Here is a 17,757-nt window from a genome sequence, read left to right as displayed (position 1 = left end):
AGCTTTAGGTCCAAATCTGCCTGGCAGGAGCATGGTGACGACAGCAGACGTCACCGGTCCCGCCACCCGCCCGGCAGCGATTCCCCTGCTGCCCCCAACAATGCCAGCCCCCGGCAGCTGGGGGAGCAGGGGGAGGTACGGCCCCGGTCTGTGGAGCTGGGGCTGGAGGAGAAACGCATCAAGGCCAAGATTGAGGAGCTGGAAGAAGAGGACGGGGACGAGGGGGACTCCGAGGCGGCCTTCTCCATGGGCAGTTGTTGCAGTAGCCTGCTGCAAATCTTCAGGTCCAAGAAGTTCCAGTCTGAGAAACTGGAACGTCTCTATCAGCGTTACTTCTTTCGGCTTAACCAGAGCAGCCTCACCATGCTCATGGCCGTGCTGGTGCTGGTCTGTGTGGTCATGCTGATCTTCCACGCCGCGCACGGCCACTATGAGGTATCCTACGTCGTGGTGCTCTCCCTGGCCATCCTGCTGATGGTGGTGCTGTGCATGGTGTGCAACCGCAACAACTTCCACCAGGACCACATGTGGTTGGCATGCTACTCTGTCATCCTGGTGATCCTGGCAGTGCAGGTGGTAGGGGTTTTGCTGGTGTGGCCCAGGAGCGCCTCAGAGGGCATCTGGTGGACCGTCTTCTTTATCTACAGCATCTACACCTTGCTGCCGGTGCGGATGAGGGCTGCGGTCATCAGCGGGGTGGTGCTCTCTGCCATCCACCTGGCCGTCTCCCTCAAGATCAACGCGGAGGATAAGTTCCTCCTGAAGCAGGTAGGCAAGACATGAGTGGTTTGGGTGTGCACTCAGTGTTGGAGGGTAAGGAAAGTGGGGTTGTCTGGCTTCCACAGGCCTGCCCGATGCTGGAGGGCTGACAGGGCTTTCAGTCGAACCCCCAGGTTACCTACTGCCAGGTGGGATGTTGTACAGTGTAGTGGCTACCCTGTAATCTTGCCTTTTGTCATAGCTGTGGTGTTTCCTTGCTTCTGCTCTAAGTTAAGGCTCTCAACACACAAATGTGCCTTCCTGGGTTCCCGTGACGGCTGCTCCAGCACTGTCAGCAGTGCTGCTAATGCCCTTCAGCTGTATTTAGTGTAAACAGCCCTGTGCTAAGCACACCTGTGGAACGGTGTCTGCGCCTGCTGCCGTGTTACTGAGAAATGTGCAGAAGGTCTGGCTGTTTCTGTCAGCTGGAGGTTATCCTTGTGTGTCACTCCGGGGTCGAGTCTGGGTTTGGTGTCAGCGCAACGCTCGGGCGTCGCAGACCACGCTCCACGGGAATGTGGGGTAGGCTTTTAGGTTTAGCAGGAAGGTGTTTTGCTCTGAGATGTGCTGGAAATATCTGTGCTGAAGAAGCCCAGAGTTCATATACAGCCAGGAAAAGAGAAGTACAAAAGCAGTATAAATGCAGGTTATTATGTAGCTGTGATATCATGTTTAACTGAAGCACTTCAGTTCACGGGAACAATAAGACTATTATCGAAAGCATTACAGTGCAATTTTTAATTACCATATCTGTATAAACAACAGCAGTACAAGGCACCACTCTTCTTTTCAAGCGAAGCAAGCAGCCTTGGGGCTCATGTGCTTTAAGCTTACCAGACACCGAGGCAATCAGGAAACCATTGACTTAAAATGTTGAAACTGTGTGGCAATTGTCATCCTTCTGATGAACAAGACTCTGAACAAGGATGAGCCTCTCACAGCATCAGCCCTGATGCTTGTGTGTAACTAGGGATTGTTTATTAAAATCAGGTGTTTGGTAGCTTTACAGCCCTATCACATAATACGAAATAAAGCCTTGCACTCAGTGCCTGCCCTGAGTCTTACTTCTAAGTTGTTTTGAGTTCCACCTATTGTAAGTGGCTGGAAAAGTTGTAGGGCTGAAATAAAACCTCATTAGGATGAGGCTGTCACTGCTCTGCTATACAAAATACCCCATGAAATTACTCTCTTCTCCCCCCTGCCCAGTTAAGCCTGCTTGGACAGTTTCTGGCTTTCTTCTTAGTTTGTTACAGATATTTCTATAAGCTGTACATGGCATGTTTTTCCTATGTTTCATATAAATGGGTTTTTGTGCATTTCCAGCAGAGCATACACTGTCAGTGGGATAGTTGCTGTTTTTCTGCTTGACTTGGAAAAGTTTGCTAATGGCCTCAGCTCTTCCCCACTGGGGCTCTGGTCCTGCAAAGCCTTGTGTGTGTTCTTGGCTTTAGAAACCAAGACTTGTCCTGTTGAATTCAGGGTGTTTGGAGACTGTATTACATATGAAGGCAAAGCCCATCATGATTATGGCTAGAAGACTTAGCAGTCTGTAATGAGCAGAGTTGACTTTGGAGAATACTAATGAGTGCATAAATTGTCATCATGTTGGGAACTGTGTTTTAATAGAAAGGTACCTAAATTACAAAGGTGAAATGATTTGACTCCCTCAGTAGAGAATTTGAGATAATTACAGCTCCCTTCCTTTCCAAACAGGAAGGTTATTTGTAGGAGTTTAGGCTTGTGTATAAATGTGCACTTGACAAAGGTAAAAGCATGAGCAATAGGTGATGGTACAATATGCACAGGTCTCTGCATTGCACAGTTGCTTTCCCTCCTGTACTAGTGCTGGGTTTTCCCTGCAGTTTGACAATAAATGCTCAGTTAATGAGGAATGTCCGAGGAATACTCTTACTTTGTTTTCAAGGGCAGAGTGTCTCTCCACGTTGCCTATTTATTTTTCCTACGAACACCATCTCTGTCTTACTGTGGTCTACGTTGGCGTAGCTCTGGCTCAATTCAGTGGGGTTGTACAAGGCCAAGCATCAGATTTCTCACATGTTAGTGTATGAACATGAGCTGCTATCTCTGGCTGCCTGATAGAAAAATCTGTTCTGCCGAGCACATCACCTTACAGCTATTAGCAGGCCTTCCTCACTGGGGCTGTATCTCGTTGCCGTGGAAATCCGTTGTGTTCAGCTCTGCCCCCCTAGTGCACACAAGCCCTATTTTCCTCCTTCAGACTACCAGGGCAAAGGCAGATGAGACCAGATAAATCAAGAAGAGGGACTTAGCTGTTTTCATGACTTCACGCTGTCAGTCACATCAGCCTGGGTTTTGTGGAGCAGGAGTGGATGTGAATGCGTTCGTGACTATGTGACCAGATGGTACTTTGTACTCGGCAGTCAGAGTAGAAAGGCTGGTTAGGATGTATATCCCCTTTCCTCTCTTTTTCGTGGCATTTTTAACTATAATACTTAAGCAAGTTCTTCTTTCTGTTTTTTTTTTTCCCCTTTTAATCTTCTCCCAGTTGTTTCCAAGCCAGGAAAAATCATACACTCTTGTTGTGATCCACTGACTCTTGTGTAGACTCGTGAGCACTTTTATGAGGCTCAGGAGCCTGTTTAAAACTTCACTGTTCCTCTTTCTCAAGAGAGTGAAATTCTTGGTGGCAGATCCCTTTGGGGAGAAAGGCAGCTTGTTGGATTCCCTTGTCAAGGATGCATGGGTTTATTGTCTGAATTATCTTCTCCTAGCGTTACTGGACTTCTCTGTCACCAAACTCTGCTCCGAGGCTATATGAGAAATATTTGCTATTTCTGTATTGATAAAGTGACAGGAGTAGAGGTAGTTGTGAATGTTCAGTCTTAACTGAGCTGCTTGTTTTAATAATTTCTGTGGGGTCACTGGGTTTAGAAAGTAAGCTGTGACTTGTGTTTGCTGGCTGGAGGAGTCTGGGGTCTGTCTTTCAAGAGTGCCCTGAGCACCCCTGCCCAAAGCAGTGGGTATACTCAGTACCTCTGTGAGTCGGGTTGGGTAGAGGCAATGATCTTGGTTTCTCAAATGGATGCTTGATTGGAGCAAAAAATGCTAATGACTACAAATTATTGCATTGTATTAAAAAGTTATCCAATGCTGAGGGAGGGGAGAAAAAGAAATCATGTCTTTGAGAATTCACTTGCTTCCAAAGACTGCTGCAGGAGCAGAGCACAGTAAAGAGATGATGCTCCACTAACTACAAATCATAGTTGCTTAAATGTGGTTTTGTGTGTGTACCTGTGATCAATTAATTCTAGAGGTACTGCTTTCAGATTTATTGGGGATGGCATAACTGCATTTGTCTTCAGGTTCACGACCTTGTTTTATTCTGTGACAGTTTGGATTACAAATGTTTCACTGCACAGAAGTCTGTCATCATCTTTTTGTATATGTATCCCTTTTCAAGCCAACCCTTTTCATGTGTTGGTTCTGATAACACTTTCAGGCTCTGAAAACACACTCAACTCTGGGACTCATGTGATAATTACTTTACATGTGAATGAGGCTTTCTAATACTTAACTGAGAAGGAAACATACTATTTATCAGTAAACTGCTTTGCACAGCAAAGATAACACTGAGGTTTATTCTATGTTCTGATTGGAACAAACTATGTATCTGACCCACAGACTTGTCCGGGCACATGGGAAGAGCTTGCAGTGTATGGTTTGCAGATGCTTAACTGAAGTCATGTGAGAAGACCAGCTGCCCTCAGTGCAGATTGTCTTGAGTAAGCACTGGCATTTTTGTTAGACTAGGGGCTAAGGGACAAGGAATTTCATAAGAGAGTTTATTGGGCTCTGAATCAGACTTAAAAAGGGATGGGGATTGTGTGTGGGAGAGGGTGGGGGACTAGGAGTAGGGGATAAGAATGCCACATACAAACATCAAACAAACCTGTGGACTGAGGTTAGATTTACTCCTGTTTTCCCATCCAAACCTGTTTTATTGTAACTTTCTGAGGTTCCTTGTTCAAGGATACAGTTAAGCCTTTGTAGTTTATTAACTCAGTGCGAGTGGTGACTGTTAAGGTACCACGAAAAAATAAATACCTTTTTTTTTTTTTTTTTGGTCTTGTGTCAGTAACCTTACTGAAAGAGACGCTGAAATGCACTGATCTCTTTCCTCTCCAGTTACTGCTGCAAACCTTCTGCAAAGGATCTCTGATAGCGAAGTTCTGAACAGCTGCCCCAGTGCATGACTTTCGTTTATGGCTCTCTGACTCAAAGCTCCTGATGTTGAGCTCCTTGCTTGACTCCTTTTCCATATGTCTCCATCGTAACAACATTACATTAGTACTCCTCATCCTTCATTTCTGAGAACTGTGTATGTGTTGGCCTTTCTCAGTCCATGTTAATGGTACATGATTGATCTGCAGCTGCATGGTGGCTCTCTTGAAAGTGTCACATTTCAGTTTAACCATGTCCAGGAGATTGTTGGTATGAAAACATATGCAGTCTCTCTTTTTCCTAAACAAGCTGTCACTTCGGCAGGGCTAAAAACGACTTCTTGCTGTAACAGGGTATCATCCTGAGTCTTGTGGATATCTTCTAGCATCTCATCAAGATGCCTTTTATATGTAATTTGAATGTCATTCAGTGAGAAGTTAGTCACATAGTAGGAGAAATAGTACTGTATGTTCCATCTCAGCCTCAGCATGCTTAAGATACGTAGGTGATGACTGATTTCAAGACAGATTCTTAGAAGTGCATTAATCAAGTCACTGTATTGTGCTTTCGTTCTCTTCAAGCAGCCTTTGTTCTTCAAGGAGAGATGAACTACCTGAAATGCAGATAGAACTGTGTGTCACTTTTTTTATAGTTGTATGCTGCCTGTTTTACTTTTTTCCCTCCTGGAAAATAAATTTGAGTTAAGTGTTCATTTAGGATGTGATTTTTAAGCTGCTTGGCACCTAGGGCCAGGTATTGTGTGCCTCAAACAGCACTTAATGCCCTGTTCTGCATGAACACTGCTATCAGTAGGTGCTCAGGTAGCGAGAGGTGCTCCAGCACTCCTCACTACTGAAGAATCTACAAACCTGAGCAGCAGTTTGCCCAAAGTTAGTGAAAATTGATCATTTGCTGTCTTGTTCAGGGAAAAAAATGGCAACCTGAAATATTCAGGAACTGTTGCATTGATAGTTGCCTCCCTAGTGCAATTCTGTAACAGAGGCAATTAATTAAATCCCTGAGGTATTGTGTATCAATTAATCCTTTGTAGGAATACTGTCTGTATCTCATGGGAATGCATGTGTTGCTCGAGGTTTACAAAGGCATATCTGTTTTTCTTATCTCCTAAATTACCCTATGATCCTGCCACCTCCTAATCTCCCCCTTGCTGTATCCTCCTTCCACCACTGTGAATTAGTTTGATATTTCACTGTAATGTTCACCTTTATCAAAACCTGTTAGTCTAATAGTGTCAGAGTGCTGTGTGTCTGATTTCTCAATGTTCCTGGATTCTTAATAGGTTTGTTGTCTCAGTAAACTGACCTATTTGACTAATTTCTCTCGGCCTTGCAGTAGTAATCACAGTCTTATAGTGTGCTTGGATCTCGGTGAATTGAAGACAAAATCTAATGGGGATGATTTAGGTGCATTGCTCTGTCAGGTGCACTCATTCTAGCAATAGACTTGTCCTTACAGGCATTTTTATTATATGCTTGGAAAGGCAGGGTGTGCTAGTTCTGTTTGTTTCTGGAGAGGTGAAGACACTTCAGCAAAATATTGGGATTCACTGAGATGCATGAGGCAGAAGGATAGCTTTCCATGCCCTAATCTTACAAAGCAGTCATTGATTTGTCCTTCAATGTCCTGGTCTTGATGGCTTAGTTTGACACCAGTGTGGCCCCTGTTCTCTGTCAGAGACTTGTCTAAGGCAGGACATCATTTTTACATGGTCTTTTGTGGTGAACTGCATTCAGATGATTCATAAACCTGAACAGCAGTGGATACAAAATGCTGATTATCCTGGTGCTAAAGGCTCTCGGGAACTGGTCGTGCCCTCCCAGAGCCTGAATTGGCTCAGTGCTCCCTAAATGCCCTTTTGCTCCGAGTTGCTGTTGTGTGGGCAGTGCTGCCAAGGTCCGGGGTGGAAGAGGACTGGGACTCAGCCCAGCTGGAATATGAACTTTGGGCACCAGACTGCTCTCCAAGTGCATTCAATTTGTGTCTGATTAGCTAATCTTTCAGTCATGTACCATAACTCCCTCTCCGTCTTTTAAGAAAAGTGGAACAATTGCTCATGTTTTTGGCCATTGCGTTAGTTGGAATAGTTAGTCTTTAGGGAGCAGCTGGTTTGGTCATCATATTTTGGTACTACTGGATATTACTCTCATCTTCTAATCAAATTAAAAGAACTTTCCTTCTGTCCTGGTAGAAGATGCAATGAAAAATCTCCAGCAGCAGATGAAAAGCTGAGAGGTAAAATCAAAACTATTTTCAGAGCAGCTTCTATGTGTGCGGTAAAGTAATCCACCCTGTAGCTGGTAGTGGCTTCTGAAAACCCTTGCTTTGAAAAGCTCATGTCTTTATCTCTTTTTCCCTCCTCTTCTCTCTCTTTTTTCCCTCCTCTTCTCTCTCTTTTTTCCCTCCTCTTCTCTCTCTTTTTTCCCTCCTCTTCTCTCTCTTTTTTCCCTCCTCTTCTCTCTCTTTTTTCCCTCCTCTTCTCTCTCTTTTTTCCCTCCTCTTCTCTCTCTTTTTTCCCTCCTCTTCTCTCTCTTTTTTCCCTCCTCTTCTCTCTCTTTTTTCCCTCCTCTTCTCTCTCTTTTTTCCCTCCTCTTCTCTCTCTTTTTTCCCTCCTCTTCTCTCTCTTTTTTCCCTCCTCTTCTCTCTCTTTTTTCCCTCCTCTTCTCTCTCTTTTTTCCCTCCTCTTCTCTCTCTTTTTTCCCTCCTCTTCTCTCTCTTTTTTCCCTCCTCTTCTCTCTCTTTTTTCCCTCCTCTTCTCTCTCTTTTTTCCCTCCTCTTCTCTCTCTTTTTTCCCTCCTCTTCTCTCTCTTTTTTCCCTCCTCTTCTCTCTCTTTTTTCCCTCCTCTTCTCTCTCTTTTTTCCCTCCTCTTCTCTCTCTTTTTTCCCTCCTCTTCTCTCTCTTTTTTCCCTCCTCTTCTCTCTCTTTTTTCCCTCCTCTTCTCTCTCTTTTTTCCCTCCTCTTCTCTCTCTTTTTTCCCTCCTCTTCTCTCTCTTTTTTCCCTCCTCTTCTCTCTCTTTTTTCCCTCCTCTTCTCTCTCTTTTTTCCCTCCTCTTCTCTCTCTTTTTTCCCTCCTCTTCTCTCTCTTTTTTCCCTCCTCTTCTCTCTCTTTTTTCCCTCCTCTTCTCTCTCTTTTTTCCCTCCTCTTCTCTCTCTTTTTTTTCCTCTTCTCTTCTATTCTCTCTCCATGTCATTTTTGGGGAGGTTTTCTTTGTTCTTTTTTTTTCCCCATCTTGTTCTTTTTTTTTCCCCTCTTAATTTTTTGGTAGGTGGGTGTGGTTCAGAGAAAATACCTGCATCTGTTTGGGGAGGGAGAAGACAGTGCTCCAAGTTTTGCCAGCCTTGGGCAAGCTTTGTCGTCCTATCTGCTTTATACTGTAAGATTTACGTGGCACCTTGCACAGAAAGTGTCGTGGGGAGGGAGCTGCAGTGCACCAGAATGTCCCCCAAGCCTTCCAGCTGCTACATGATTTCATGATGTGCTACATGTGGCTTTTTTTCATGGCCCAGGGGGTAGGACAGCAACAAAGTGTGTGTAAGGAATGCGAAGATTCACAGCTTCTGGGAAGTGGGTGGGGTTCCTGTATAACTGCTGTGTGACTTTTTTCATCTCCTGTGAGTCCTGTCTTTTGATGTGGGATATACTTGGTGTTAGTTCCTTTCCTCCCTCTGATGTCTAGCCTAGTGATCTGAACTTGTGATATCTTGCATCCATGGGATGCTCTTTCTTCTTTTTGTTTTGACATTGATGATACTTTTTAAAAAATAATTTTTTTGTCTTTACCTGGGATGTATCCTGCTGCTGCCAGAAATTTAATTTGATTCATTATTATGGAGTCCTTAGGCTAGGTAAAAACCCAAGGGGAAATCTCATGTGAATGAAAAAACACAACCCCAAAGATATTAAAAGGGATAATCTAGTTATGAGGGGGTGTGGGAAACAGACAAAAATTTTAATATTTGTCTCCAGAACTCCTAAATGTTCTCGCCTTATCATAAGAAAGCTTGAATGTTTCTAGCACTTAATAAGCTCACACATAAAATGGCTCAGGCCAAAGCAAGAGTCAAAATACTTTTTAGCACCTTCAGCTGGACTACTCCTTATGATGAAATCTGTATGTGATGTTTTGTGATGGTGCTGAGTCTTGCCAGGTTCATCACTGATGGGTACAGAAATGGCATTGGTGAATAGATCTGTGGTAGAATTTAATGTGAGATGGTCTCGTTCTGAGAAATGGACTGAAGGCATTCTAAAGTTCTGCTAGCCTTGCACTTGAACATTTGGGAATCTGTGTCCCACCAGGAGCCTGGTAGACAAGCTTGTGAACTGCTTCAGCCAGACACAACACAGTCAGTTTTGCACCACAAAGATGATGAGTGTACAAACAGTAGGAGCCCCCACAGTTTCAGAGTTAATGGGCAGTGTCGGCATCACCAGCAGTATTGCTTCTGGTGCCAGGTTGGCCTCACTGCTGCTAGGCAGAGTTTCTTAACAGCACTCACTACAGAAAGTTTTGTTGTATTGTCAGGCTTTGTTCTGCAAATAAAATATCATTATCTACTTTGTTTTTCTTCATATTTATAAGTCACTAATGCAATTGCCATGTATCTTTACTCTCTTCCCCAGACAGCAGGAACACAAATCATATTTGTGTGTTTAAGATGTTATCAGGACTGTCTGTAGTGTGTACTCTATAGTCATCATTTGTGGCTTCTCCTACTTCATAGCAGGAGAAATAGCAGAACAGAAGTATATTTCAAAGCATCCTCAATCCTGCCCTGATTTTGTTTATAATTCCTTTACCTAGACTACTTCTTCTGCAGTTTGAGTGATGAGTTTCCAGATGAAATATTAAAGTGCCTTTTCTTTTCATGAAAAGTTTTTTTACACACCCATGTAACACCCATAGAACTGGGTCTTTGTGGTATGGCCATGCTTGGCTATCATCCTCTCTTTTCCTGGGAAACCTTGCTTTTTGGGAGGTTGAGCTTTGGGAATTAAAGCTGCTCTACAAATTTAACATACACATTCCACTAGTATCAGAGCATGTCTTTGCAGACTGTAAACAAAGGACTGTGCTGATGCAACAGAGGGAATAGAAATAAAGAAAGATTTGTGGGTTTGTTTTTTTTTTCCCCACAGACGTTAGAAATTGATGCCTCTAAGCAGCAACTTACACAAACTGTTTATTCTTCAAATGTGTTTGCAGCTTGTATAAGACATTCTGTCTCACTTCATAGTCAAAAGAAAAGGCTATGACATTGCTTGCAAGAATCTGTCATAAAACATTGCTGATGCAAACAGTTATCTGGCTGTATTTTCCCTTCCAGAAAAAAACATGGCTCCTTCCCTTAATTCCCTGCTCTAGACTAAATACTACAAGCACTCGTCTCTGCAAACTGAATTCTTAGAGCTAGCGATGTGGTAAGGAACTTCTCAAATCAGTATTTCTAAAACCAGTAGTTTGCTGGTCAGCCCACAGATGACAGAGCTACTCAGACATGCTTGCTGAGTGATGAACTCTTTCCGTTTGCTGGGAGGTACCCAAGGGCTGCTTTGCGTGTGTGCTCTTGCTTGGCGTGTGGCTCTTTATGCACAGAATTGCACAAATGGGGGGACCAAGGGATGTGCTATTAATGAGGATGTTTCCACTTGAATGGGATTTCTATTCTTTCAGGCAGGTGGTTACTAGTAATCTCCTAGAGGAAAGGAAGAAATGCTCTGCGGTACTAAGGAAGGAGGATGCTCTGCAGTGTGGTGGGTGAACGTGTAATTACAATGTCAGTCTCACTCATGCTAAAAGCTAAATGCAGTCCTTAAAACCGTTGAACATGAAGTAGGTTACTAGTGTGGGAACTGCTATTGTGTGGTGAACTTTGGATCTTAAGGCCAGCAAGGACTTACTGAGCTCCTTTAACAGTACTCACTGGACAATTCTTCTGTTATACTTAATGATTTCTTCCATTCAGATGCTATGGAGGGAAAAAAAAAGTTTAAATGCTGAACTGCACAGTATTTGTCAGTTGGAAAAGCAATCTGCAGTGATCTTTGAACTGAAGGTGAACTGAATACTTTTTCCCCCTCTTTCCTTGTAGTAAGACAGGATTATAACACCCTGTGATGGAACATATTGGGGGTATTTTTCTGCTCAAGTTGGTGGCATCTACTTAAAACAAAACACAGATGGACGTGTTAGTTGTGAAGAGGTTCTGACATCATGCCCAGATTTCATACTGGGTAATTATGTTTTTGCCTTCTTAATTGATGCTGAACATGGCCTTTTTCTTTGCTCCCTTTCTATTCTGGACTTTTTAGCAGTACACCACCAAATAACTTCTGTGCGTATGTGGGTTTTACTATCATATCTGGGAAATTTTCAAGGCTGTTAACCAGCCAGAAAGATGAGGGAATAGAGCTCAGGCTTGTATCTTCTTAGTTGTGTCAGTGTTCTGGAGCAAGTGTCACCCCCCCGGTATGACAGATGTACTGATAACTTTTGAAAGCTACAAAACCAGAGATGATATGGTTGAAGGATACTTTCAGAGGTCAGGTATGCCACTCTGCTGCACCAAGACGAGACCCACTCAGCCTAAACCATTTGTGACAGGTACTAATCACAGATCCTTGTAAAAGAACTTTCCTTTTATATATGCTCACAGAAGTACTAATGTGTTTTCTTGTTTGTTCTGCTGGTAAGCGCAGCAGATGATAAAGAAGAGCTGTCTGTGAGTAGAGTTTTCTGGCTGCTCTTAGCTGAAACTGGTGCTTAGTTTCCTTGTTCCACCCACCTAGCTTTAGTTCCCACCCCACCCAAACAGTACTTTTGAATAACATCTGGCACAGCTGGGTCTCATTCCTGGATGAGGCCTTCCTGAAAGCACTGCAGCACAAGCAATAAGCTTGAAGTTTACATGTCCTTTCCAAGGTGACTTCCCTAGTACCTCTCAGCTGTTAGGATAACTGTGCTTAGTTAACCCTTCACACTTTTAAGAGCTCTGGCATGCTAAGCTTTTTGTAGCTCTGGTCAAAATGACTGAACAAATACTTAAGGAAGTATTTCCTGCAAATATTTTCATCTCCTATTAGAGTAAGTTAGGAGGCTGCAATTTTGGTTTTGCTTGTTTTCCATCCTCACTAATGTAGGTAATGAGTATCAGGCTGTGCCATGACACTGAAGGCTTGTCCAAGTAGTGCCTCGGAGAGATAACACTGGGTGGATTAGTTAAACCACAGTATAGAGTCCACTATACAGAAACTTTGGTCCACTGCTGAAATCCCCTTACTTGTCTCTTTTAGATGCAAATGGACGTAGTTAATTTAATTCACTTCCAGAGGGAATGCAAACTAAATAAAGTCACAGTTGTTAAGAGGAGTGTTCTCACAGGTTTGAATAATTTTCTTCAATTTATTTTGATGAACTTTTCTGAACAGACCAATCTTTACCATAATATCTCCAGGGTAAGACTGTAGCTTATGTAAGTCAGGAGTACTCTATATTATTAACTTAGTGCATTGCCCTTATATGCCATTTTCTATTGGAATAGATAGTGGCACCCTCTGTGCTATGTGCTTTCCCCCTTGACAAAGGCTGGGGTTGGTTGTGATAGGGACAGAGTCAAGAGAAGAGCTTATCTGTCACGTTTAGCCAGCCCTTGGCTTCGTTTCCAAAGCTTCTTTTCAGGAGTCTGGTAATGAGTGTCTCCTCGACAGGACTGTTTCTGTGCAAGGAGCTGCTGCGCCTGCGCACACTCATCCTCTACAGAGAAACATTCTATTTCCAGATCATGGCCTCTTGCTTGGGGCTGAGGCCAAACCTTTCCATTGCCAGTTTCCCAGCAGCTGTGACCAGGGCAAAATATGCTAAGTCTAGGATCCCAGGTTGTCAAACACTCAAGTGGCAGGTGATGCTCTTCTATGTCTTTCCTGGGAGAAGCTCCTTTGGTTTCCAGCAGCTCTCCTTCTGTTAAAGCCATTTGCAGTGCTCCATACGCTGTTCAGCCAGTGCCTTGCTGCAACAAGAGCATATCTTCTGCATGTCAGACTTCATGGGGAGATGCTGTGACAGTTTTTTTTCCTGCTGAAGATTATTGGAGAAATATTGTGCTCCCTTCAAAATGGGTGGCATTGTAACATTGGCTTGCTGGTGGAAACAGCATTTGGGTCTGGGCAGAGTGAAAATGTTGATTTCCATCCAGTAAGTGGGGAAGAAACCTGAAGGGTGCCTTCTTCACAAACAGTAGCCTTAGGCAGAGCTGCAATTTCCTGGACTGAGTTAACTAACTTCTGAATGTTAATGGCCATGATACCTCCTTTTCCCTCTGCTATTCCCTGTCCCAGCCAGACCTAAAAGGAATCTTACTTCTGTTCAAACCATGCCCTAAATCGTTGTTGCCTTGTCTAGTTTTTATTTAGCAACACAAGAAATGAGTTGGAATCTAAATGCCTTCTGCCTATCACCAAAAATACCTTTTTCCCTCTGGCTGCTTGCAAAATGCCTTTAACTCCCCTCAGGGCTTTTCTGTATGAAGGGACAGCTGGTGTAGAACAATAGTGACTGATTTACACTGATCAATCCTCACATTACTGTGAGGCATCTGTCTTGTACTAGGCACCCTGCAGTGCATCAGAGAGATGCTGCTGGAAGATGTGTCTGCAGTGTCTCCTGTCTCTCTCCGCAGCCTGACTGTAGGCCCTGGGGACAAAAAACCCTTCAAAATTTAGTACTGAGATGCATTTTCCTCTTCACTCAGTGATAATGGATCATTGAGGCTCTGGTTTTCCAGAGTTTTGGCAATACCTGCCAAACAGACAGGTTTTTAGTCCCCATCCGAGTTTTGGCCTAACTCAACCACAGTTAGTTCAGTCCATATATTTGGACCAAAATTGTCTGAGAAGTGCACATGCACACCTGAGCAGGAAGATCAGAGGAGTGAGTATCACTGAGTGAGAAAAAGTTGTCAAGGAGCTAGGAGCAAATGCAGCTGAAGGAGATTAAGGACATGTTAACATCCTGATAGGGGCATATGCAGCTTTCAGACTTTGCTGGAGGGAAGGGCATAGAACCCTTGTCTTCTTTCTTTTTTGTTTGTTTGTTTTTAGAATCATAGATTGGTTGGGTTAGAAGGGACCTTAAAGATCATCTAGTTCCAACCCCCCTGCCACGGACAGGACATCTTCCACTACACCAGGTTAATCAGAGCCCCACCCAGCCTGGTCTTTAACACATCCACAGCTTCTCTGGGCAACCTGTGCCAGTGCCTCACCATTCTTCTCTTCCAGGAAACTCTTAACAAAACAGGAGAAAGGATGGCCAAGCATGATCTTTCCACCTGCTGCAGCCCACTCTTCCTCTGCTTTTTCCTTACTGTCACCTCTTCAGTGATGTAAACAGCCACAGGAAAAGGCCCCAAGCAATGCAGGTCTGTGTTTCTGCCACTGGTGCTTATTTTTCTGGTGCACTTTACCTATGCAGGTAAGTAGTATGAGCCCTGACAGCCATCAGCTTTCACTGACAAAAATCAAATAGTGTTGCTTACTGACAAAAGAAGAGATAGTTGCATAAGATGGCTTCAGGGGAGATCTCCATTGCCCTGTACTCCAGAGTGACAGCAGGGAACAGTTTGTTTCAGTGGCTGTTACCTTTTCTTACCTTGTTAAGAAGCTCAGGTGGTCTAGATAAAGTTTCTTCTTTTGTCTCTAAATAAACTGCAGTGGATAACTTTATGAAGAAAAGAACACTGCACTGATTTCCCTCCATTTTTCTTTGGTACAAGTGGAATGTGTGGTGAGAGCATGATCCAACAAGCATTACTTTGGAAGACTCACCTACTGCATGGGATTCAAGTAGTGCCCTCTCCCTTGCGCTTCATGTGAGGGCAATTAGTGCACGTGCATGGCAATTAGTGCTGCAAATGAAGTCGACACGGGTGTATTCTGCCTCTTTAATGGCTTGCTTTCCTCCTGTGCCAAAAGAGCAACCGAGCAGTCTCAAAGGAACCTGCTGCCTTCTGATATTTAATTTGCTTCAGGCTTACCTTGGCATCCTGCCTCTTTCTTCTGCTGCCTAGCCTGGCCCACCTGCCTGTTCTGCTACCAGAGGAAACAATACCTATTTCTAGCAAATCAGGCCATGACTCGCCTGATGTGCTGCAGTTGAGCCTCACAGACATCCAGCACCATCTCTCCCTGATGTGTTTTGTCACTCCTGGTTTGTGACCTCTTTTCAGCAGAACATTGGGCTGGTTTCTGATGAGCTGCACTGCAAGTGGCATCGCCTGGCAAAGGAACATGCTGGTGGAAAACTGCAAAGAATTTCTCCTGTTATCTGTCTTCTTGAACTATATATATCACGGTGATGGGGGCCTTAAAATATCTGTGATATCTGGTGTTTATTTGTGACCAGCGATGATTGTCTGGAGTGTGTATTAACTCCATATCTATGGAATTACATGATGTGAATTTTAAAATCTTGACTGTTTCAAAAGATTTTTGAAATGAGACTAAGTAGGAAAGGTCTGGCAAAAAAACTTGCAGTTGAATGTTCAATGATTATAGGAGAAGTAAGGGATTAAAATGCTAGAAGAGACCCCACAAGTCACCAGCAGTAGGAGAAGGACATGGAAATGTAGATGAGGGATGTTAGTTCAATAATGAAGTTTTGGTGCAGCCTTGTATGGCTTTCCTCAACACAGCAGAGCACGTTGTACCATGGGCCACCCATCTGGGTTTGTTTTTTGAATGCCTGACAAATCATATTTTTGCAGTGTCTCTTAATAGAAAGCTGATAGTTTATGATTTATATTTTCGAGGTGGAGGCTCTTGGGTTTTTTCCCAGCAGCTGGGCAGGATTGATCTCGATGAGAGTATGGAGTAACCAGCTTTGCTCTGAGTGGATGCTGTAGGCAAGAAAAAGTTCAGCTTTAGTCCCTGTAAAAGGAAAATTGCCTTAGAGAACCCCTCCACTGGAGATAACACACTGGGTTAATGGTGTTACTTGGGAGCCTTTTTTTATGCACCAGTGATTACTGAGACAGTTCAAATGTGGGTCAGTTTGTCTTTCTTTTTAAGCAGAGTTTGCACAGATCAACATGCAAGCTGTTGCTTTCTAGAAAATGTGGGTCAAGTGCTGTTTTGCCAAGGAAATCGGGAGTTTTTTACTTGTTTAGCATTAATACTCAAGTGTTTCCTAACTTTCTTGCACTGAGGTCCTACACTGTTATGCTGACAAATGTTTCTGGAACAGAAGTGTGCATCAAGCCGTGATTTTGTATCATCAGGATCTCTGGCTCATGGGATTTACAGAGGTGGAAGGAGTACACAAAGGGCGTGTGAGCCCCATCATTGCAGCTGCCTTCAAAACCGGCTTCAAAATTCATGAAAAGCAGCTGCCACAGGAGTGCTTGGTGACTTTTGGGAGGATCAGGGGCAAATGAGATAGAAACCGTGTGTGACAGGACTGCTTATCCCTGCTCATGAATTGATGAACATATGGAGCAGACTGTGGTTGAGGAGGTTTTGGAGGGTAGAATATTAACCATGGTGCAAAAAACCCTGGAGGAGCACACTTATCTGTGTTGGTGTTTGGCACGTGTGTCATCATGGAATTTTCAAAGAAGGCCCTAAACAAAACATCTTTATGGAAGAGCAAAACAGCATTGTCAGCAGTGGCCGAGGAAGCTGCGCTGGCACCTCTTTCCGTAACTGTGCTCTGAACTGGTTCATGTTCTGGGGCTATTCTGGGGCTGTTGCATGCACAGCTGTGTGTTAGCATCTGCCTTGAAGGGTTTTGTTAAACTGTGGCACAGAAAATGCTGGCTGGGCTTTGGTTTAACTTAGTTGCTTTTTCTAAAAACAACTCTTTCTTTTTTTTCCCCTCAGACCAGAATAACTTGTCCTAAGGGAACAGTGTATGGAATAGTGAGATTTTTTTTTCAAGCAGCTGTGTTCATGAGCATTCCCTTGCTTTGAGTCTGGGAGGTTGTATTCTAGCCCTCTGCAGTGATTGCGTGTCTGATCCGAGGTTTTGGGTTTTTGATCAGCTCCTTGAGCCAGCAGAATCCCAGTCCATGCTGAGGTGTTTGAGGAGTGTGATGAAGACAGTGATTTGATCCTCCTGGCTGAGCATGCAGAGTTTGTCTGTCTGGGTCATGGTGCCAGAACAAAGTGGGTTTTGGCGTGTCATGCAGCATCTCATACTTAACACAATGAACCTATGGGACAGCTGGCTTGACCCATTTACTTTGCAGGACAAAGGGAATGGTTATGACTTCCTGAGTTCCTTGGCTTTCCAATCTCAGTAATGAGGGAGCAAAGAAGAGGCCTGAGGAAGGAGTAAAACCTTCTACTTGCATCTTCTTGGGGTGATTAAACTGCGAAAGAAAGTTTCCAAAGCCACTCTTTTCTGTAGTGCCTAGGCTCTCAACATGGGATGCCTCAGGCATCTGAAAGCTCCCAAGTGGGTCTTGTGAATTCAGGCATCTAAAATCTTCCTGAAGAGCATTTTTCATTGACTAAACAGTCTGACTGCCTCCTCTTGCCTCTAGTCACTTCTACAGAATAAATAGTAAGCTTGTGGGCTTCTGTATTTCCTACTCTTCAGTCGAACTTCTGGGTGTAGCTGCACTTGAACAGGCATGAGCTGCCTGACCACTCTTGCATACCACAGCACGCTGATTACTGATGTGATCCACAGTGGAAATTGGTGTGGCAGAGCAGAAAGGATTCTCACAGTGCATTTGACTAAACTCCAAACAGCAGACTTCTGCTAGAAATGAAAGAA

The 17,757-nt window shown here is 43.8% G+C and overlaps 1 protein-coding gene across 1 annotated transcript in view; it reads left to right on the top strand.

Annotated features, from left to right (window-relative positions):
• Positions 1 to 6: 6 nt before the first annotated feature.
• The window catches only part of ADCY5 (adenylate cyclase 5), a gene marked incomplete at its 5' end in the record, with an annotated part of 210,414 nt that continues 192,663 nt past the window's right edge, over positions 7 to 17,757 (top strand). The window contains 3 exon segments of the mRNA XM_009081649.1: positions 7 to 417; positions 420 to 464; positions 466 to 768. Of these exon segments, the coding sequence (XP_009079897.1) occupies positions 7 to 417; positions 420 to 464; positions 466 to 768 (759 nt within the window).

This window comes from Acanthisitta chloris, unplaced genomic scaffold, assembly GCF_000695815.1.
Source record: "Acanthisitta chloris isolate BGI_N310 unplaced genomic scaffold, ASM69581v1 scaffold16779, whole genome shotgun sequence".
NCBI classification, from domain to species: Eukaryota; Metazoa; Chordata; class Aves; order Passeriformes; family Acanthisittidae; genus Acanthisitta; species Acanthisitta chloris.
The sequence above is the reverse complement of the archived record's forward strand: the minus strand, read 5'-3'. Positions and strand labels throughout refer to the sequence as shown.